The sequence below is a fragment of the Heterodontus francisci genome, chromosome 9, assembly GCF_036365525.1.
Source record: "Heterodontus francisci isolate sHetFra1 chromosome 9, sHetFra1.hap1, whole genome shotgun sequence".
Classification (NCBI taxonomy): domain Eukaryota; kingdom Metazoa; phylum Chordata; class Chondrichthyes; order Heterodontiformes; family Heterodontidae; genus Heterodontus; species Heterodontus francisci.
The window spans coordinates 54,545,366-54,568,857 of NC_090379.1; the positions used below are offsets into that span (position 1 = coordinate 54,545,366).

The 23,492-nt window shown below is 44.8% G+C and overlaps 1 protein-coding gene across 3 annotated transcripts in view; it reads left to right on the forward strand.

Annotated features, from left to right (window-relative positions):
- Window positions 1–23,492, forward strand: part of frmd6 (FERM domain containing 6) — a 159,379-nt gene that overhangs the window by 129,617 nt on the left and 6,270 nt on the right. For all 3 annotated transcript variants that reach the window (XM_068039098.1, XM_068039099.1, XM_068039101.1), the window contains 4 exons: window positions 2,058–2,232; window positions 4,252–4,587; window positions 9,621–9,752; window positions 18,053–18,144. In XM_068039098.1, coding sequence (XP_067895199.1) covers window positions 2,058–2,232; window positions 4,252–4,587; window positions 9,621–9,752; window positions 18,053–18,144 — 735 coding nt within the window. The remainder of the gene's footprint in view (window positions 1–2,057; window positions 2,233–4,251; window positions 4,588–9,620; window positions 9,753–18,052; window positions 18,145–23,492) is intronic.

The window sequence follows — 23,492 nt, forward strand, 5'->3', positions numbered from 1 at the left end:
TATTCTCCTGGAAAGGAATTTGCAGAGCCGCAGCAGTAATCAACACATTTTCCTATTGCCAATGAATGGGGAGGGGACCTTGACCTCAGTCCATAGGGTGATTGAGATTCAATTTGTCAAATGCCTTTCATTGTGGCTGCTTTTGCGTTGGTACTTTTTAAGTGTTCAGGCAAAGTAGAAATTAACCATTTTCTGTTGGTTATTTTCTTCTGAATTTGCAAGATCATGGCCATCTGATGTCAGCAAATGCAGTACAAGTTTCATCCTGTGTGCAATCACACATTAGGGCCAAAATTCCACGGTCCTTCCAGTGCACATCTGCTGCAATTCAAACAGGAATGCGGCAAAAAAGCCAGAAAACAGACTCAGACCCAGATACACCAGGTCCTGCCCATCTGTGCTGCTAGTATCCACAGGGCCTTGAAAAGGGAAGAACCTCTGTCCACCTGATACAAAAGCAAAATACTGTAGATCCTGGAAATCTGAATTAAAACAGAAAATGTTGACAGTACTCAGCAGATCAGGCAGCATCTGCGAAGAGAGAAACAATTAACGTTTAAGGTTGATGACCTTTTGTCAGAACGAGAAGAAGATGATCCCTGTCAGAGGGAGCATGGCTGAGAACAAGGAAGCCAAGGCCAGAGGTATTATTGACCCTGGCCCCTCAGAGGCTTTGCATTGAAGTGGCAATTGGTATGTTCAATGTGTTCTTCGTTCTGGTTCACTAGGATTTACAGTCAAGCTAGTTTTCCAACCATTTTTGATCAGGTGGTAGGAAGTTGTCTCAAGATATTAGTCAGGTATTTCAAAAGTATTGCAAACAAATCAATCAATGAATCTGGTTTAAAAGCAGTCTCTCTTCCATAGACTTCACTGATACTTTGACAGAGGACAGTGACTGTTTCGTCATGGTTTTTGAGGCCATTAAAACAATCTGTATGATATTTAACTGTTAGCATGTTATTTTCTTCAGTATTTGTGCTATTTATTTTTGCATTACTAAGAGAATGTATCTGATAGAGCTCTTCCTATTGAGAGTGATGTTCTGGGGATCACTCATTTTCGAATATTAGAAATTTAAACCTGTTCTTCCATTTTGAATTTAATTTCCCCTCCACTCTTTGCTTCTTTCTCGATATGCCATAGATTTTAACTCAGCAACTAATTCAACCATTCTGCTCCCAGGTTTCTTCCTCTTTCAAGCTAACTTCCAGGAGGTTGGTAAGAGACCTTGGGACATTTGCCCCCTGCTTTTAACCCTTTCCCTCTGGGGAAGCACCTGGCCTCTGCTCTGCACCCTCCTTGAGAGAATGGTTGAGCTCAGGAACTCTATAGGAGAGGAATAATGGCCATGAATGTGTAGGGGAGGGTGTTGACACACCAATACATCATGCAACTGTTCTGAAAGTATTATGATGGGTTCAAAATTGATGGAAAAGGCTTATTTTAAATTGACATGAAGTTGGTTCACGAATTGCCCACTGAAGTTGCTGCTTCTTGAAGAACCCAAAAATATTTGCAAACACAGGAGAGGTTATGGCAGCAATTTACTCCTCGGTCTATGAGGCAAGTGCCTCAAGTGCCGTAACTTGCAGGGCTACAGACCAAATGCTCGAAGTAGGATTAGGTTGGCTGGCTCATTTTTCAGCCAGCGCAGACACAATGCCCCAAGTGGTCTCTTTCTGTGCCCTAAACTTTCTATAATTTCTATGCAAAATAAAATTTTGCCAAGCAAAGCTTTCTTGCTGAAAATTAATATACTTCTAAATAGAGAACTGTGCCAAATAATCACTTCCTTACACAGTCCCTTTCACAGGTATACATCTCAGTATTGTGTAAAAATCTGATGGGTTCATTTTGGTTCTGTAAGAATGGTTGAACTTAAAAGAACTCCCTTTGGAAACCTTTTTGGTTACCACACACTTCTGGTCTTAAATTACCATATAATTCCTCTCAAATTATGCAGTATCTGCAGACCCAAGTTTAAGATAATATTGGAGGATTTGTTTTGGGCTATCTTCCATGCTGATTGTGCAGATTTTGCCCTTTGTTTATAGGGCAAGAAATTTGAGATCCTGCCAGATGGTCTGCCTTCAGCTAGAAAACTCATTTACTACACTGGCTGTCCCATGCGCTCCAGGCACCTGCTCCAGCTGCTCAGTAACAGTCATCGTCTCTACATGAACCTGCAGCCAGTCCTGCGACAGGTCAGGAAATTGGAGGAGAATGAAGGTATTTTTTTAAATCCAGGGAAGCAGTATTAGTGTAACCTTTGGATTCTGAATTTCCATTGAAATTAAATGTTACATTTGCACCATAGTTGTTGAGCAGCTCTCATTGTTTATTCAGTTCTGCCAGGGAAAGTGTGATGGATGGCATGTCATTCTTCCTCAGAGCCATGATGCCATGTTTTGTGGTCTAATGAGAGCCATGCAGTGACTTGGGCCACTTAACTGGAAATAGCTGCATGTCAACTTACTTCAGCTAGTACAGTAAACATTACATTTGAAAGTTTGATTAAATATTAAGAGTAGGAAGAAACTAATATGATTGAGAGAAATTTTAGGATATATTTACATAATGTATTAAAATTTTACATTTGCATGCATTTCCTGGTGGCACTGCTTGGCTTCTTGTCACACTTTCTGTGCCACGTGTTTGTATTATAAATCCTTATTTCCACATTTATAATGGAAATAGCTTGTGTAAGCTCATCATTCTGACTGCACAATCTGGCCATTGGGTTCCCATAATTCTTCCAAAATGTTTTCCAAAAATGATTTTCATCCAATTTTTCCTCTGTAATCGACATTTCTTAAATCTAAAAAAAAATGCATATTTCACAAGGACCAGGTTAAATTTGTCCATTGAATTGCCTTTTGCACATTTTAATGCAAAATTTCAATGATTAAAGTTTTTACTTGAAGAGCTTTTAACTTTTCCTAAAAGGCTTGAAGTTGATGGGGGGAGTTTTAACTTGCTTGACCCACCAGGAAGTGGGATGCTGGTAGAGTGTAGGGAACCTGGATTGGAGTTTCCCCACACACTACAGAGCTTTAACTCCATGTGATGCCACTGACAGGTTCTCTGCCTGGAAGCCAGCCTGATTGACAAGCTCAGCTTCCAGTCTGGAAGAGGGTATAGGAACAGGTAGATCTGCACCCTGGGTTTGAGGGTGGTGCAGGCTGGCAGGGTGGTGTCAGTCTCCGGGTTGGGGGGGATGAGGGATGATCTAGGGGGGCTCTAATCCAGGGAGAAGTTCAATCACAGGGTCCAATGGGGCAGGGTATCAGAGGCCTAGGCGGGAGGTCGAAAGCCTCGGGACAGGGAAGGATCGGAGGCCTGTGGGGGTGGTGGGGGGGGGGGGTCTGGGGTGGTGGGGGGTGGTCTCAGGTTGGAGGCCTTGGCCTCAGTGGACCAGAAGATCGGAGGCCTCAATGGGGGGAGCTGGTGGGGGAGATCGGAGGGGTTTGGGGATGTGGTGGGGGTTGGCCAGGCAGGCACGCTTTATCCAACAGGTAAGTGCAAAGGCCCTTAAATTCCTAGTCCAGTAGAGCCTTGCCTGGGTTTAGTTGGCAGATGTCCCAAGGTCTGGGAAACCTGACCAGTCAGCGTTAAATTTCAATTGGTGAATACAAATGAGGCACACAGCCTCATTATAATATTTAAAGTGCCAGCCCGCTTCCTTGAAGCGGATTGGCCACCTGCCCCCTGCCCTGGCGCCGTTAAAATCAAAAGTTTGCGGATTGGAAGTGGGTTTGGGTCATGATTCAGACTTTTAACACTTTAACCCCCTCTACCCAGCCCAAACCTGCTCGTTTTTTGGGGTTAAAATCCCCCTTCCCACCCTGATGTTTTTGTTCAGAACTGCGATAATGAGCTGAAATTTGATTTGTGCAATCTGAGCATATGCATATAATTAATTTTGCAGGCTCCATAATTACTGTCCGTCAGTTAAATAAAGTGCATTTTTTCATTAGTTTTTAGCAGATTTTGCTCAACAGATTTTTTTTAGAAAAGTTAGTGTTTTAACCCACGCAATCTGAGCACCTCGATTGTAGTACAGCTGCATAATCACTCCTACAAGTCTATTATTATCTATAGAATCTAACATTTAATATTAAAGCAGCTGGTTACATGGTGCTTGGACTTTTATAGAGAATATATATCAATACATTGTATTTTATTTAATGAATGTTTTCCAATTAAACACTCCAATATTAGTAATTAATCTTTCTTTTTTCCCTGAAGAAAAGAAGCAATACAGGGAATCTTATATCAGTGACACCATGGAGTTGGACATTGAGCAATTAGAGAAGCGATCCCGAGCCAGTGGCAGCAGCGCAGGCAGCATGAAGCATAAGCGTCTTTCCAGGCACTCCACAGCCAGCCACAGCAGCTCCCACACTTCAGGCATTGAGGCAGACAGCAAACAAAGGGACCTTGGACCCGAGGACAGTTTGACTGGAAACATTCTTCATAGGAAACTCAAATCCTGCAACTCAATGACCAGCCATGGCAGCTCTCATACCTCGGGCATTGAGAGCGGTGGGAAAGACAGAATAGAGGATGACTCACAGGATGATGGTAATCCAACTGGATAGTGCTGCAAGCTACCATTGCATCTGCTTCATTTACTTGTTATTACTGTCATAAAACCTAACAAAGTCACTGCAAAAAATTGATTAACAAGTAGAATAAGGCAACAGACATAAAGGCTTCTTTTGCATGCCAAGCATTTTGGTTCTGAGAATGGAAGAGATAGGAATTTCAAACTGTTTGTCTTTTGTAAGATTCTTACATGACGAGAATGTTGTCACGTATTCAGTTCTGTTTACAGAGTACATCTCAAAGGGAGTATTTTCCAGGAAAGGACAACATCTTTTGCTTCATTACTCTTTGAACAAACTGTTGGACTAGTGACTTTACTGATCAAGGTTGATCTGCAGATATTTTCCCTGAAATGTTTTCATTTCTTAAGGAAGTAGGGGGAGGGTCTGAAAGGCCATTGATGGAATCAGTCTTAAGTATATACTCCCATTGGATATCATGGGGGTGGTGGAGGGTCAGAGGGGGCATTATTAGATTTGACCTGAAGGACTGCTTCTCATCAAGTACAATTTCTGGTTTTACTATTTTTTTGCAACAATTCATTTTTTACAGAATAAATTTGTAAATATTTTGTAACATACTTGTGTGGTATAAACAATTGTTCTTAAAACATAGTAGGATAAACTTCCCACTACTGGTACAGTGTACTCACAAACAGAATCTTGTACAAAGCTGACCAGAAATGCAGTGTGCTGATTGCACATATTTTTTAATGATCAGTTCATTTTTCATAGCTCCAAGTACAGTTTTAGATGTGTGCTGGGTGACAGCTTAATGGTGGGTCCAGATGTGAAATGGACACCTGACAGAATAAGGGGCCAAAAGTTCTTTAGGCTTTTGGAAAGGCTTCAAAGGCATTTCACACCAATATTTGCCAAGACTGAAGGGGAAAAAGTGACAGACAAGAATGAAATGAAAGGAAACCCAAAGTGGAGTCATTAAACAGAGTTGGTAGGCAAGTGGCAGAGCAGTGTAATTTCCAACTCTCTGCTTGAAGGCTGATGAAGCAGGGTGGTGATGCTTGAGGTGATTGCAAGGTGTGTGGTTCTATTTTCAACTGTAGGACATCATCCCATAGGTCAGCATTTCAGAATGTCTTAGAAAAGGTGAAGGCAGGTTTGGGTTTAGCTGACTGTTACTGTTATGGTTGTGCCATCTTATAGCGCATGTTGGCTGTAGGCATCCTTACAGCAAATGGCACAGCTCTGTGACTGGCTCTCAGTTTACCTTGAGATTATGAAGACACTTCCCCCTAGTCATTGCCAGGTCAGTGTCCCAGCATCTGTTAGCACCTAGGGTATGACCAATTAAGCTTATGCTGGTTGTTAATCACCCTAGAATGTTTTTCTACCAAAAACCTGAAATAACTGAGTATTACCATTAGTCAGGACTTCATATATAATAGTTGTGTCATCAAGTGTGAGGTCTGTGTATACAGATGGGTGTGATGGTACTGGCAGCTGGGCACAGAATACATTGAATACAGCCTGACCTACCATCTCTTGGCCTTTTCCCTTTTTAAAAATTATAAGGGAAACCCATTGTGACACTAATGCGTCAGCCTTAGTTCAGTGATAATACTGTCGCCTCTGAGTCAGAACGTTGACTCTAGAGACTTGAACATTAGCATGAAAGGAGTTGTCCTGACCAACATTTATCCATCAACCATCATTAAACAGATTATCTGTTCATTTTTCTCATTACTGTTTGTGGAACATTGCTGTATGCTAATTGGCTACTGAATCTCCCAACATTACAACAGTAACTGGAATTCAAATGTACTTAGTTGGCTGAGAGCTTTTTTGCGATGTCCTGAGGTTATAAAAGACACTATATAAATGCAAGTTCCTTGTTCTTTATTTCTAATGAAGTTATAGCGATAAAGAGGCAGTGAGTAATTGTCAGATAAAGTTCTTGAAAACTTACAAGTCAGCAGGAAAAAAAATCAAAAGATACAGAACTAGGCTGAAAACTGTGAACTGAATTTTCATCTTGTGTTTTTAAATGACTTTTTATCTCTAACTTGCATTTAAATAGTGCTTTTAATGTGAAGAATATTCCGAGATGCTTCACAAATAGTTGCAGAGAAAATGAGCATCAAATCTGGAACAAAAAGGAAGGCTTGCTTGACTATTCCATTGTTCTTCTGAATGGATTTGCATCCCTCACCCTTCATAAACTTAAGCTCATCCAAAACTCTGCTGTCTGTATCCTAACCTACATCAAATCCTGCCCATCCATCACTGTTGTGCTTGCTGGCTTACATTGGTTCCCGGTTCTTCAATGCCTCCAAATTAAAGTTCTCATCCTAATGTTTGAATGTCTTATGGCCTTGCCCATACCCATCTCTGTAACCTCCTCCAGTACTACAACTCTATCAGAATTCTGCATTCTTCCAACTTTAGCCTCTGACACATCCTCCATTCCCTTAACTCCACCATTGATGGCTATGCCTTTAGCCATCTAGGCTCAAAGCTCTAGAATTTACTCTTTAAAACTTTGTCTTTCCATCTCTCTCCTCTTCTTGTAAGACCTTCCTAGAAGCCTTATCACTTTGACCAAACCTTTGCCTACATTAAGGTGATATATAAATGTAAGCAGCTGTTGATGCTGAGAGAACAGCGTCGGACTACTCATGCATTAATGCACGCTTCACTATCTCCAGCAGGTCTATCACCATTGGAACACAGGACAGGGTTCTAACTGATGTCTGAAGTTTCTACAGTGTCAAGAGAGTCCTTTTGAGACCATTAGCACCTTGGCAATTTGCTCATCTAAAAATCAGGCTCCCTACCATTATTTCCCTTTCACTCTTTGAAACTGAGTCTGTTGTCTGATCAATATCCCTTGATTTACCTCAACTTTTCTCCTACTCTTTTTCAACCTTGATCATATTCTGCACTTAAGACTTTGGGCCTTCACCTACATTATTCAATAAAATAACTGTTATTAAGCCTCACTTTCAAACTGATAATTAAACTTTGATGAACTAGATCATTTTAAAAATTAAAGAAAAGGTTGATCAAATCCTGAAACACAGATTAATTGTTTTCTCAATTACTTGGTCTGAGATGCATCCCAGAAAAAGTTGAACTTTAACCCCTAACAACAGTTTTGTTAGCATTGTGTGAGATGTTAAGACTTTAAAACTCTCACATCTGACCTTGACTTGCCTTCAATCCTCCCACGTCTGGGTTTAATAGAGGTGGTACAAGGGGTGGGCAGCCATCCCGCTCCCAGGAGGCAGGTTGGCCATTTAAATATTAAAATGAAACCGACAGCCTCCTATTTAATTTACTTTTCAGGTTTAACACTGGCTGGCCAATTTTCCTAGGCTTCAAGAAGGCTGATAGCTGAAGGGAGACGCAGGAGTGCTTCTCCCTAGCTCCCAAGCTTACTCTTGCCTTGCATCAGACCCCGCAATCCCTCTGAGTAGCAGCTGCAGCTTGCTCCAGTGTGCTCCTCACCCAACTGAAAGCCAACCTGACAATCAGGCTGACTTGCGGGTGGGAATCCTGACACGAATATGCACAGTTTGAAGTGAAAACTCCACAGTGTGTGGTGAAACCCAGACTTCCAGGTTTCCCATCTGCAACCCCCCCCCCACCCCACTCACCGTCAAGATCAGGGCCATAATGTGGATTTTACAGAACAGATCAAGCATGCCTCTATTTGCAGCACATTTTCACTGGAAATACAGTGTATTAATTTTGCAATGAACATACCAAAAAGATATGATTATTGTATTATTGTACTGTAGGGGTTATGTGATATACAGCAACATTATAAAAATACTTAAAAGAATGAGAAACCTTTGGAAATCTGTCCATGCCACTTCTTAATACTGGATTGCACTATAGAAAAAAAAGTTAGACTAAGAATGCAAACATATAGGGAACTGTAGATGATTTGGGCTACTTTACCAAAATGGATGCAGGTCCCAATTCACAAGATAGATCCAGATGAACAAGGCCCTTTGACCAATCTGATCTTATATTTCCAGAATACCAACTCTATCATCTTTTATCATCTCGTTTTCTTAATGAGTTAAGTGTCTAGGCCTCAATCATCCTTCATGGTAAGCCAATCTAACAGTTGATCATCCTCTGTGCAAAGAAATACTTCCTTTCATTTGCCCTTAATTTGCTCTTCATGACCACCTTGCCCTGTTGGTTTGACATTTTTGAAAATACAGCAGTAGGTTAACTTGCATTAAGTATATGATGTATCTCTATGGTATCATCTGAGACATGTCTTTTTAAAGCTGAAGACCTCAGATGAGTGAAGGCTTCAATTTCCAACTTATAAACTCCAAATCTCTCAGGGACTGCATAGAGCCTTTTGTAATATCTTCAGCAGCTGCTATTTCATATAATATTTGAAGAAATGGTTGAATGTTATTAGAAAATGAAAATTACCATGTTATGCATACTATTTCATCAGAATATAACTGTTTACAAAGGAAAGTTATTGAAAGCCCAGTAGCATAAAACTGCATACAACCTTCCTAAAATCTTCGTCCACGAAGAAATGCCGTGTTAAATACCCTGCATGAAGGTGTTGGCCAAGTGTTGTAGGACCCAGACTGACAGCTACAATTCTATGCATGGCTTGTTCTTCTTGGCCAGGCAGTCACCATGAGGTAGCAAATGGATGGCAAACCTCTTCCCCACAAGGAAAGAGAAAGGAAAGTTTTAGAATGATTATTCACAAGCACCCTGTAAATCTATTAAATAAATGAACCAACCTCAATAATATGCAAAATCCTTGGATAATGTTACTTCAGGTAAATATAGATTATTATTACTGCCAAGCTTGGATTTGTCATTTTCTGATTGATATGTTTGGAATTTAGGAGAATGGCTGTTATTTACGGTACAGGATTGAGTCAATCAAAGTGCCTTTGGGTGGAAAAATGCTACTCATTCTCCCAATTCCTTGGAAATTGTGAGATTGCAAAATGAGGCTTCTAAAGTCTGTTAGAGCTAAGTGTATTGTTTTTGTCCTAGAAATAGAAATGCTGGTTGATGATCCCAAGGACTTGGAGCAAGTGCATGAACTGGCCCCAGAGGTCAGTCCCGACATGTGTATTCACATCACTGAGGAGATGCTGATGTCACGGCAGCTGAATGGACATGCTGGTGAGCAGTCATGGGAGAATTCCTTCCAGGGCATTGTGAAACAATGCAGAAAATCTCATTATATATAGACACTTGAGGGCAAATAATGTAGTCATGTGTTTGAATACTGCACTAAAAACAAGCACAAGTTAATATGAGAATCTTCAGTCACTATTGTTATTTGAAATGCAAATTATTTTATGCTAAAAGCATCAGTCTGAAATTCCTTGGTAAATTGGGGCAGAACTGGGTTGTACCAGGTACCTGCCGCTTTCTGGCTGTGATATGGATTCCACCAGGGTTGTGGGTGGAGGGGAACAGGGGGTTGAAGGGCTGCCTTCCATACCACATCCCTTACATCTTAACATCATTAAGAAGGGGAACCAGCAGAATAATGTCCCCAGCTTAAACTCCTGTCAGTTCCATCTATCATAAAGCCAATGTACACTGCTCTGCAGGAGCTGGCACAATACCAGCTCCTGATGTAGAAATAATCCCAGAGCAATTCGTTTCTCTTAGAAAAATTGCAACTGAAGCATAATTTCCCAAATTTTGCTCGTGGTGCAGAGTGGCCCACCTACCACCACCAGACCTCCATCCCTCACTAATAGGATGACAAGGTGGGGTGGATGCTAGGGAGGTGCCATAAATGACAGGTTCCTGCTCCTTTTATGCTAATGATCTCATCCCTGGAATTTGGGGTGAGCTCAGCATCAGGGCAGACTGACAGCTGGATGTCCCAGCCACCGTATCTCCGGTGGCACGGGAACCTACCAAGAATTCCTAGGCTATTGTGCTTTTGTTTTGTATTGCCTAAGCTGGCTCAATTTCCCTCGCATTGTATCTTTGAAGTAATCTGCCCAAGTTATATGGTGAAGAAAGGTAAACTGTCTTTGCCATTTCTGATAAGATTTTTATTTGCTGAGTTCTGCTTTTCCAGATGATAATGGAACAGATTATGAAAAACATCACTGTTTCAGGTTGATGACCTTCTGTCAGAACTGATGAGAGGTCACAGACCTGAAATGTTAACTCTGTTTCTCTCTCCACAGATGCTGCCAGACCTGCTGAGTATTTCTAGCACTTTCTGGTTTTGCTTCAGATTTCCAGCCTCCGCAGTATTTTGCTTTTTATTAAAGTAGATTACCTGGTTGTTTATCTCATTGCCATTTGTAGTATCACTGCTGGATTTGCCCACATAGAGTTCTTGCACTTTAAACTATTTTGATACGGAAATGCTTTGAGCTATTCAAGGTGATCAGGCGAGAGATAAACACGTGTTTTTAAAAATCTCTTTATGGTGATTCTGGATTTCATAAGTTAGGTATAAATAAATACTTTCTTTACAGTTTGACTGATAGGAAACATATAGGAAAAGAACTAGAGGGGAAAATTCGATAAGGCCCATTTCTAGGCATGGGGATTGCGATGCATGATTACTCTGTGCCTAGTTTCATTGAGCCAGGCAGCGCACAAACTTTATGTTGCCTGCACACCTAAATGATTTTGGTGTGCAGCTCAGCACAGAATGTGCTTCTGACTGCCTGCATGCTCAACAGGAGGCCCAGCAAAGTGTGTGGCTAGCATGTCACACAGCCAGCCTGGGACTCTTAAAGGCAGCCTGCCCCTCTTAAAGGAGAGCTGCACACATGCAATAGGAGCTGCTGCAACTGTCTCTGGAAGACTTGGCCAGAAGGAAAAGAAAATGGAGCAACAGGCAGGGGAGAGGGCTCGCAGGTTTTCAGATGCAAAGCTGGAGGCATTATTGATGGAAGTGAAAGGAGGAGAGACACCATGGGCTGAATTTTTTGGGCCTACCCACCCCAGACCAATAGAGGCCCTTGGCCAATTAATGGCCACTTAAGGGTCTCTTCACAACTGTGCCTCAATTTAATAGAAGGCGGAGAGGTTTGCTTCTACAGGGAACTGTGGCCAAGTAAAACCTGGCAGCCTCCTAACAGGGTTGGGGGTGTCCTCCTTTAGGGGCAAGCCAGGGCCCCCAAAGGGACCCGGCAGTGATCACCACCCCCTCTGGGAAGACCCGGTCCTTGGTACTAACCACACCGCCCCCCCACTCCGTCGCTGGGGCCTGCCTGACTGGCCTCGGTGACCCCAGCCCCACTCACCTGTCCCAGGGTCTTCTCTGTCCTCGATGCTGCAAGGCCTCCTGCAGTACTGGCAGTGGCCATCGTTCCCAGTGGCGCTGCCAATACTGCAAAGATGCCGGCCTTCCGATTGGCCTGCAGCTCTTGGAGGCTGGAGCTCATCCCTTAAAGGCACAGCACCCCAGACAGCGGGCAGTAATTGGCTGTCCACTGTGTAATTGCAATGGAGGTCCGACGGAGGGCCAAGGCAGGGTCTCAACACCCCCCACCTTCCGGCCCACCGCTGGAACCACCATCGTCACAACAAAATACAGCCACATGTTTCCACTGCGAGGCCAGGAGGCCCTCAAGGCATGCCCTGAGAAGGGAATGGAGCACATAACCAGAAAGGTCAGTTCATGGAATCTGGCTGCAGTGCTGCAGAAAGTTCGATGACTTCACACGAATGGTCAAGGTCAGTGAATGCAGCACCTTCACATGACATCGCCAACTCATGGCACCACCAACCTCTTGGGCTGCTCAATGCACCACAGCCCCATCACTTAATCATGAGCAATCAGGATTCATGCCTACCATTCAGATACTCCATCTCACCCTCATATGTACCAATGCTGCCAGTCTTGCACCCACCTCTCTCAGCTTCCACATAACCTCCAGCTATTCAGCTGTGGCAAGCCCATCACCCAAACACACTGCAAAGCACTGACATTTTTCACACTCAGGGCAAGATGGCCCACAACCACAGGGAGCAGCAGAGAACTGGTGGAGGATAGACACCCCTTCGTCAACTGAGCCCTCTGGAGGAAACAGTTCTTTGCATCACGGGGCCAGCTGTTGGGTGCAACATCCTCAATGAGGATGAAGGTATGTTCCTACCTTGTATCCAATCACAAATCCCACCTCAGTGCAGACCGATCCTGAAGGGCGAGAGCTTCACCAGACCTCTGAAGAAGCACTGTCACATGACCTGACACTCGCAGCCATCAGCTCAGTAACTGGCACGGTGCAAACTTTCGAGGTTAGTATAGAGTTGGGATCAGCCTGTGATGAGTCACTGGACAACAGTGGCTGCAGCCAGAGCAGGGGGAAAGGATAGTTCGTATGTCAGCTGACCCAGAGGTTTTGTTCGTAAATTAGTCTGCTGCAGAGACCTTGGATGAGGACTTCGTTGGGGCAGCGTACAGGAAAATGCTGATGAATATGCACACCAGGATGTTTGATGCATTGGCAGACATGCTAAACTGCCTCGTGTCACCGTCAAGTAGTGTAGAGGAGTTCAGCTCCAACTTGGCACACGGCTTCGTGCAGAGTTTGGAGCTCATCCTTTTCAGTGTGGAACTGGTGATCAACTCCATGACAGCACTTGTGGACCCAGCATCTTGTAGCCACTATCTCAGCTACCACTGCAGCACAAGCAGAAGCCACCCAACATCTCAGTAAGAAGTGAGTGAAAGTGCAGACTGTGGTCATGAAATCCATGCTTGTTGCCATGCAAATTCAACTTGGTGCCATGCAGACAGAGACTGGCTTCAGATACCAGTGCTCAAAGGGGCTGCAGGCTCTCTCAGCAGTCCAGCAATCTGTCCTCCAACAGATTACTAGGATTGCTGAGGCGTTACCATAGTGGGGGTGTGCCAGTGGCTCGAAGACCTTCTGTCCTCTCTCAGGATGACAGCCTGTGTGCTTCTATTACTGCCACTCTGCCTGTGCCCTTCCTGTAGCCTTTTTGCCTGCAGCCAGCCGAGACTGCTGCTGCCCATGCTGAAGTGGTGCTGTCTGAAGCTGGGCCCACAAGGCACAGAGCTGTTTGAGATTGCTCTGCAAGGCGATGTGCAGTCTCGGCCAGCAGCCTTCCACCAACCGTGCCGCAGCCACAGGAGCAGCATGGCATAGGAGCACTCAAAAAGGCAAGGGCACTAAGGAGATGCACTATTGTTAATAGTTAAATTTTGTATGTATTATTGGAAGTGTTGTTGGATAAAGTTGTTATGGAATGGCTTTTATTTTAGGATTTTGGCCAAGAGGACACTGTGGTGGTCCATATCAGATGGGTTGAAAAGTGGGGAATTGTGGATAACTGTGATGTGGGAATGACATCTTAAGGGGAACTGATGTCTGAGTATCCACTGAAGGACAGCCTATCTGGAGCAAAGGGGTCCCGGTTACCTCCCTTCCTTCTCTTCCTCCTCCTTTTCCTCTGCCAACTCCTCCTGAGATGGCCTTGATGGCCTGGTTGCAAGGTGCCCTCATGATAGTGAGGTTGTGGAGGAGGCAGCAGATCACCACGAACCTGGAGACAGGCTCTGGCGAGTACTGGAGGGCTCCTCCCGAGTAGTCCAGGCAGCGGAGCCCTTGCATCAACACGCTAACAGTGTGCTCCACAACGCTCCTGGTTGCTACATGGCTCTCATTGTAGACTTGGGGCTGGATTTTCATTTTTAGGTTGGGACCCCGATGACCGGAGCATGTCTAGGTCCCAGCCCCGGCACTATTTCTAAATGCTAAATAAATAATTGGCCTGAGAGTGAGTCCAGCTCTCAAAACGTTATGGAGACAGTAATGGGAAATTGAGTGCAATTTTTAAAGGCAAGCAGCAGCCATCATTAGGCTTGCCGTTGCTTATACAAACCAGTTACCCGGGATCTTGGCGGGCCTGTGTGCACATTGGAACGTATCCCCTGGCAGCCCCTGCTGTGCTCCTCTGGCCTCTTGCTGTCCAGGAGGTTTTTGCCACAGCTCCTCCTGGCTGCTCGGTCCAATGGCAGGGTAGCCTGTTCCCATCTGAACTCTCTCAGCTGGTCCTTGAACATTCACCAGGCCTTCCTGTGCCAACCCCAGTTGCCATAGTGATGCCAGTGGGCTCACTTCCCACTCCTGCCACTGTCCACTCTGAAGTTAAACTGTTCCAGATGCAGCAATATCCACACTGAGACACATCTGAAGCAGCTAAGCTTTATTTGTGTTAATTTAATCAACCCTTCCCATAGCCCTCATGGCCCTCCGCACTGTTCACATTTTCACAACCCTGTCGTAATCCCCCATAGCGTCTTCTCCTTTCCCAGCCTTTAAAAATTGCTCACTGCTACTGACAAGACTGTTAATGAGCTCTTCAATGAGCTCAACAGACAATTAATTGTAGGTGAGTGCCCGGCCCCTTCCCTTCCTGCCAGTGGCACTTTGAAAATAGCATTGCATTCTGGAGGTGGCGGGACCCAGTGTTGACCTCCCAGAACACAATATTCAAATGGCACTTGCAGCTGTTTCCGCACTTAGCGGGCTTTGAAAATCTGGCCTATGCTGTCCCCGCGTGGTGGAGGGGAGTCATTAACCAGCTGTAGAGCAGGTAAAATAAAAGCAAAATATTGCGGATGCTGGAAATATGAAATAAAAACAGAAAGTGCTGGAAAAACTCAGCAGGTCTGGCAGCATTTATTGTAGAGCAGGTATCCCTTGTTGCCCAGCAGCCAGCCTCTGGCTCATTGTGGTGCATCAAAGATGGCAGGTGCATCTAATTGGCGCAGAATGACTGTTTTGTGGTTGCTGCCAGGATAGCAGGCCTTCACCAAGAGGATCATCTGGGCATGGTCGCACACAAACTGGACGTTAACAGAGTGGTAGCCCTTGTGATTATAGAACATCTCTCCACTAATGTGGGGCCCGCAGACCACATGCAGTTGATTGCACCCTGTGCCATTGGGAATCCCACCAGCCTGGCAAATCCATGTGCTCTCTCCTCCTGCTTCTCCCTGGCCAGTGAGAAAACGATGAAGTCCCCCTTCCTTCCATACAGGGCCTCTGCCACCACCCAGCAATGCTCCCTCTAAGCTGTGTGACTGCACAGCAGTGCGAAAGTCCCTGCACAGGCCACGCACAAGTTGGGCCTTCTAAATTACTGCGCATGTGCGGCTGTGCACAAAAATTAAAAGGGGCCGAGCACTGAAAGAAATTACCCACGCACCAAAAAAAAAACCAGGGAGCTTTGCCGTCCAGATGCAGCGATGGAGTGTGAACAGAGAAATGTTGCTAATGTCACCTGCTCTCACCTGGGAGGATCCACTGGCATAGAAATTTAGGGCAGCGGTCAGGTTGTAGGAGGTACAGTTCAGTGACCATCTCCTTTTTGAAACACAAGTACCTCATACAATGCTCCTGGATGAGGTGCAGGGAGGATATGTGTTCCAGAAAGACCCATGGTGTATAGGGCCTTCTATTGAGAGCCCACCTCTTCCTCCCACTGCACACTGCCTCCCCTCATTACGGCCTTTGCCGCATTTCCAAGTCATGCTGCAGCCCAAGAGGAACTGCAACTATAGGCCCAATTACTGAAGCAGACTTTCTCCTAATAGGTCAACCAGCTCCTCTGACTTTCTTGTCAAGATCCAGCACCACTCCCTTTGAAAATCCAAAATGTTGCAAAGCTTCTCTGCACCAGCAAAAGGAAGTCAAAAGCACCTCACCTGGAAGTTGGATGGTTAGCTCTTTAAAAAAAAATGCTAGTGGGAGAGTTGGGGGTGGTTGGGGGCAGGGGGAGGGGGTGGTCCCTCATGCAGCTGAATGCATTTTCAGCTGGGAGTGATTGAGAGGACATTAATTGGACCTATGCTCTCCAAAATGGCAGATTATGCACCAAATCAGTGTTAGAGGCTATTTGGTAGAAAAAATAGAGGGGAGATGAGGAAAAACTTTTTCACAGAGGGTGGTGGGGGTCTGGAACTCACTGCCTGAAAGGGTAGTTGAGGCAGAGACCCTCAACTCATTCAAAAGGAGTCTGGATATGCACCTCAAGTGCTGTAATCTGCAGGACTACGGACCAAAGGCTGGAAGGTGAGATTAGAATAGGTGGATCGTTTTTCGGCCAGCATAGACACGATGGGCCAAGCGGCCTCTTTCTGTGCCTTAAACTTACTATGATTCTATGATGTCATGATCATCCCACTCTGCATGGTTCTGCCGCACACACACTACATTTACACTAGCGCTCTGCCATTCAGGGTGCACCGGAAGTGGTTGGAAACGTCTGGCTGAGATTTTCAGAGTTTGGGGCTTTAGTTGCACTGGCACTAATGGTGCAACGGAGTCTAATTTTGTGGCCCTAGTCTTTGGCACGTGGAGTAACTGCCCCAGAAATTGGAATGATGCATCTTGCAGCAGGTGACAGGAATTGGATTTATTTCCTCACCCTTCAGATTGTACTATATTCACAATGCAAATTGCTGGAAACGTGTATTGATGATGGTATCGCGATGCCAATGTTACATCTGGGACCTCATGATCATCATGCCCAATTATCTATCTTCTTATCCAATGAAACAAATGATAGAGAAAGAATGATGGAAAATGAAATTGGACAAATTAGAGTCAATTTAAATAGAGAGGGAAAGAAAAAGCATGGATTGAGAATGACAGAGGAAAAGAAAATAAATAAGCAGAAGATGGCATTATAACCCAGTTGTGTTTGGGAATGGTTGTAACGCTTTTTGACAAGTTATGAGTGAATGGCAGAGTAGTTATGTGAAATGTATAAACGCTTTTACTTATGTACTGTTTCCCAAATTTATTTTTTGAAAGAAACCTGTCTAATTTGCATTTCTGAGTGTCATAACAGCTTTGCATTCTGAAAATTATTGCTTCTGACACTCGTGGGAGTGTGGACTTCAAGGCTTCCACAAAAGTAACACAGAGAGTGATTTAAATTTATCTTTGAAAACCTCAAGGAACAATTCACTAACTGCTGGACTGGGACTTCTCAGCTTCATTTGTTCCCTTTCTGGGTTTCCAAGGTTGCATATCATGTCAGGACCATAAATTACATCATTAATAGAGTCCTTATGACATGAATTACCAGCTCTAACTGGCAGTGGTGAGATGAATTCACATTTACAGGGTAAATCCAGCAATTTCATGACATACAATTGATTTCAATGCACAGGTTCACAGTGAGGTTGCCAATTCTCTGCTTTTGTTGAGGCTAATGGCAGAGTGGCGCAAATTGTGTAATTTGTGGAGAACTGGAACTCATGACCTATTTCTTCCCCACAAATTGCTGGATTTTTTAAACAGACTAGTATTAGCATGCGCTGTTAATTCACCATTATTTTCCAAAAATTTCTAATGTTGAGGGCACTCTATCAGTGGATGATTCCTTGGACACCACCTCAACCTGTGTTTGTAAAGAGTTCCGCAGTATTTTAACAGCACCTATTTCATTTGATGCAGGACTGATCGTGCGGGAGCTGAGTTCTTCTACTTCTAGTTCTTCTGAAACAGTGGTGAGACTTTATGGTCAAAGTATAGATTCATTACCACAGGTAAGTTCACCCATGAATAAAATTATAATTTGTTTTCCGAATGCACTTGGTTGGATCTGTTCAACAAATACATATTTTTTCTTGCGTTCAAGTATATTTCTTTGCAACTGGATTTGTTATTCTAGAATTGGGCAGCCTCACAGCTCCAGCAACTCGCGTTCAGTTCTGGGTACTGCCTGTGCGGAGTTAGCAAGTTCTCCCTGTGTCCGCGTGGGTTTCCGCCGGATGCTCCGGTTTCCTCCCACAGCCAAAGACTTGCAGGTTAATAGGTAAATTGGCCATTGTAAATTGCCCCTAGTGTAGGTAGGTGGTAGGAGAATGGTGGGCATGTAGTAGGGAATATGGGATTAATGTAGGATTAGTATAAATGTGTAGTTGTTGGTCGGCACAGACTCGGTGCGCCAAAAGGACCTGTTTCAGTGCTGTATCTCTAAATTAAATTAAATTAAATTTAAAAAAAATTAAATTAAGAATTGGTGAACGAACCAACAAAGCCACGGGGCTGTTCTCCATTCCAAAAAGCTGATTTTAACTCCCAGCTGCCACCAACCCTCCCACTCCAGCACCTGCCCAGTGTGGGTAGGAGGGAGGGCTAGGATGCAGGGTGAGGGGGGTGGGTGTGGGGAGGAGGGGGAGCGGGGCTTGTGGTGGGGTGTTCCACGATTGGTTCACCTGCCAGCAGTAACCTCATTCCCTCTGGCTTTGGGCAGGACTCAGAGTCAGGCCATGCAAATAAGGTTCAGGAGTTAATATCTCTATATGTGGGCAGGTGCATGTAAATTAATGACGTAATGAGGGAAAACAGCCTCTGTACTGCATGCACCTGTTTGCTGTGCATCCAGAGATCAGTGGAGGGGAGCCCCGGAGTAGATACAGAAGATGGGCTTGTACAAGCTCGCTCAGAGTGCTGCTTTGCACAGACCCCAGTAGTTTCGCTCAGTTTTTTTTCCAGTCAAGCAGATTTCCAGCATACCATTGATTTCAATGCACAGGCTCCCATTGAGGTTGCAATTTTTTTGCTTTTGTCGAGGCTAATGGCAGAGTGGGGCAAATCGTGTAATTTGTGGAGAACTGGAACTCATGACCTTTGTTTTACAGACTAATATTTGCATGCGCCATTAATTTACCATTATTTTTCCAAAAATTTCTAATATCCAGGACACTCTTTGTTTGCATTGCACAAAAAATGTTAAAATGTTCTTTCAAATGTAAAACCTTTGGCATTTTCATTTTAAAATGAATTTTGTCAATCAGGCAAATTACACTAGTTTTTCAAATATGCTTTACCACTTAAGACTTTTGAAATGTTAATCAAATATCTGCATAAAGCAACTAGCTGAGAACTCATATTACAATAATGGCCAAGATTTTATCTCGGTGATGGACTGGAAGGCAGAGGGAGACCCCACCTCAGCCCTCTGTCGGACCAGCATTGCACTTTAACAGCGGCCAGCCAATTAATTGCGTACCATCCCTTGTGAGAGTCCTTGAGAGGATGCAGAGGAGATTTACCAGAATGGTTCCAGGGATGGAGGATTATAGTTACAAGGTTAGGTTGGAAAAGCTGGGGTTGTTCTCCTTAGAACAAAGGAGATTGAGGGGAGATTTAAAAGAAGTGTGCAAGACTATGACAGGCCTAGATAAGTTAGATCAGTAAAATCTGTTCCCATTGATAAGCGATACAAGGACTAGGGAACGCAGATTGAAAGGTTTGGGCAAAGAACGCAGGGGATATATGAGGAACACTTGTTTACGCAGTGGGTGGTAATGACCTGGAATTCGCTGCCCACAAGGGTAGCGGAAGAGGAAAATATCAGTGACCTCAAGAGGAAATTGGATGGCCATCTGAGAGAAATAGACTTGTAGGGCTATAGGAATCGAGCTGGGGAGTGGGGCTGACTGCATAGCTCTGTGGAGAACTGGCATAGACTCAATGGGCTGAATGACCTCATTCTGTGCTTTAAATGACGATATGGGCTGAATTTTATTAATGCGGTGCACATCGCTGTGGCGCCCTTTGAACTCGGTGGCCTTCTGACACAGAGGCGCCGCCGCTGAGCCCCAGCGATATGTCACAAGGGGGCTCATTTAAATGGAGGGGGCGAGCAACCACATCCCCATGACGTAAAGGGGGTGGCCGCTCCGCCCCCAGGAATGGCGTCCGGTGCCACCGCACAGGCGCTAGCGCTATTTTTAAAGGGCTTCAAGCCCTTCAATTGAATATACATATTTAAAGAGAAATTGATTTCATATTGATTTAAATAAAATTTTTAAAAAGCTGGAATCCCCTCTCACCCCCACAATGATCCCACACTTTATTTTTGGGCCTTTCCCACCAGAATAAAACTTTATTCCTAATGCGACCTTTTCCCCCTGAACTTGGTCACCATTGCCCTTCAACCCCTTCCCACCATTCCCACAGCCAATAAAAAAGGTTTTCCACACTCCACCCCGCGCACCCCCCCCCCGCCGCCATGATAATTTCAGTCCTCCCCACTTCTGAAGGCGCGCGGGTTGCGGCCAGCGCTCGTAATATAGGTGTCGGACAGCCGCCAGGACCAGGTAGGTTCATCTGCATTTTTCAAAATTAATTCGCCACCGCCGGTAATATGCGGCGGGGACTTCTCAGCGTGGGGGGTCGTGGTGTGCCACTCCCGCAACTATTTTATGGCCCCACCTGCCACGACCCCCGACATCAAAGGGCTGGTAAAATTCAGCCCTATGACTGTAAAGGACTACTTCCTGCCTCCAGAGCTGCCAGCCAGTCAAAGGGCTGACAGTTCTGCAGTACCAGCAGTGCCACCGGGAGTGATGGCCACTTCTGGTATTGCAAGAGGCCTGCAGTACCGAAGATGTCCCAACCCCGGGACACAGGTAAATGGGGTTGGGGTCACCAGGGCCAGTCAGGCAGGCCCCGGCGACAGGGTTGGGGTGGGGAGGGGAGCTTGCTGGGGGGTGGGGAGGGCTGCACTGCCAGGGAAGCCCTCCGGGGGCCATGTGTTGCCCCCAAAGAAGGGAAGCCCCTGAGCCTGCTAGGAGGCCACCAGGCTTCGTAAGGGCCACTTGAGGGCCTAATTGGCCTGGGGTGGGAAGGCCGTCCTTGGCCTTCCCCGCCCTGGACAAAATAGCAGGGGGTCAGGACAATGTCGGGCACACCACCCCTTTGTGTGCCCCCTCGCCTCCATTCCCTTCTCCAAGGTCAGGATAAAATTCTGCCCAATGTTCTTTGTTAGCAAGTGAAAATTAGCTCCCATCTAATCTGCTTCCATTCAATGCTAAGCTTTTTCAAGTTCTGGGTCTGAAATGGGATTCACACCTGATTTCTTTGGCAATGAATCATTCACATACCAGAATGTACAGGGCAAGCCTGGGGAGGGGAAGCCATTCCCTACTGCGGGCGAATCCTGTCAGATCTGGAATGTTTCACTCATAAGAAGGATTTTATGTTGTGATTCATCTAAAGGCAGACAGTACTCCTGTCAAGGAGATAAAGGGCTGAATTTCATAAGCATATCGCGTTTCAAACTCGGCGGCCTTCTGACACGGAAGTGCCACCGTCGAGCCACTGCAATATTACACGCAGATTTTCATTTAAATGGAGGGGGCAGAGCGGCTTCCCCCAACGTAGAGGGGGTGGCCGCCACATCCCCGGCAACAGCGTCCAGCGCCACCGTGCAGGTACTGGCACCATTTTTAAAGGGCTTCAAGCCCTTAGCAAAAATTTACATTTTTAAAGGTGTATTAGAATTCATTTGTTTTCAATAAATAATTAGGAGATGGAGGTCCTTCCCCAACACCTCCACAATGGTCTTTTCAATGCCCTTTATTAACAGAACTGATTTTAGGCCCCACCCGAACATTTCCCTCCCAACCTTCTCACATTTGCCCTTCAACTCCTTCCCACCATTCCCACAGCCAATAAAAATTGTTTTCCCCGCTCCCCCACCCCTCCTGCCCTGAAAGTTTTACTCCTCATCCCTCCCCACCAGTTTCTCGCCTCGGAACTCCATATGGAATTCTGAAGGCACGCGAGTTGCAATCGGCGGCTGCAAAATCGGTGTGGGATGGCTGCCGCCATCTTATTTATGTTAATTTAAATATTTAGATGAAGGCCCTGCCGCTCGGCGCCGCACCGAGGTTGCCCTGCTGCCGGTAATATGCGGCGGGCCCTTCTCAACATCGGGGGTCGAAGCGGGCCTCTCCCCGCAGAACTTTACGGGCCCCCTCCCCCCACCGTGACCCATAGCGTTGAGGGGCTGGTAAAATTCAGCCCAAAATAAGTGTTATATGTGCAGGTTTATTCTTTTTTTTAGATATGACAGAATTAATAATATAGGAATTTCTACTGTTTTCAAGTGAAGCAGATTGAAAGGCTTTGCTTTAAAAGCACACTTTAGTCCAGTAAGCAAGTCAGCTCATCACAGGAGTGATGACATCTGCAGCTAGATTAGTTTTAAAATGGAAATCCTAAAATATAACCCTAAAAACTGCAAATTGCTTTGCAAAGTGTGCAGAAACTGTGATAGGCAAGGTATCGCTGGAACTTCCTTTTGAGGTGATTTTTTTTTTAAAAGACCAAGCAATGAGGGAAACTTTCTGGAGAAAGAATGACAATTTACAGAATTCCAGTAATTTCTGCAATAAAACCGGGAGAACAGATCTCATATTTCTATCTAGCAGCATTTTAAGGGAATTCAAAACAAATGTTTACAATTTTACTGCCTATAGCAACCAAAACAACCACCCCTTGCAGTTAGTACTTCCGGCACAATGAAACATCCGAAGTTCACCATTACCTTTTTATGCTGCGCTGACCTTCCAGGAACCAATGGCAGATATCACAGGAGTCAGACACATATTTGGGCAACGAACACTTCTTTTCCTGCACAACTGGAAAACTGCAAGCTGCAAAATATTGCTGTTTTAAACAAATAATTGATTTTATTAGATGCTAGTATGCTTGTTTAATATGCTTTTGTGTTCATTTGCCCATTCTGTGTTGTGAACTTCTCCATGCTGTATGTAGGTGTGCCCCACAACTAAGTGCATCCCTAGATGCAGGAGTAGCACAGTGGGTGGTTCTGTACCTAACTTCTGTGCTGCAGTGGCTGTTGAAGCCTCACTGTCTATATCTGTGATTAATTCTCATGGACCTGCCACTGCCAGGGATCTTACTACTTTTTGAGGAAGCACCTACTTATACAGAGCTGCATAATGATACAGAACTACTACTGACATGAATTCCAACCAATTATTCCTGCATATTCCATGCATGCTACCACTGGAGGGGATTTGTTTTAAATTTACGCTCACTTATCTGTTCAAGCTTAGAACTATGAGTTTCAGAA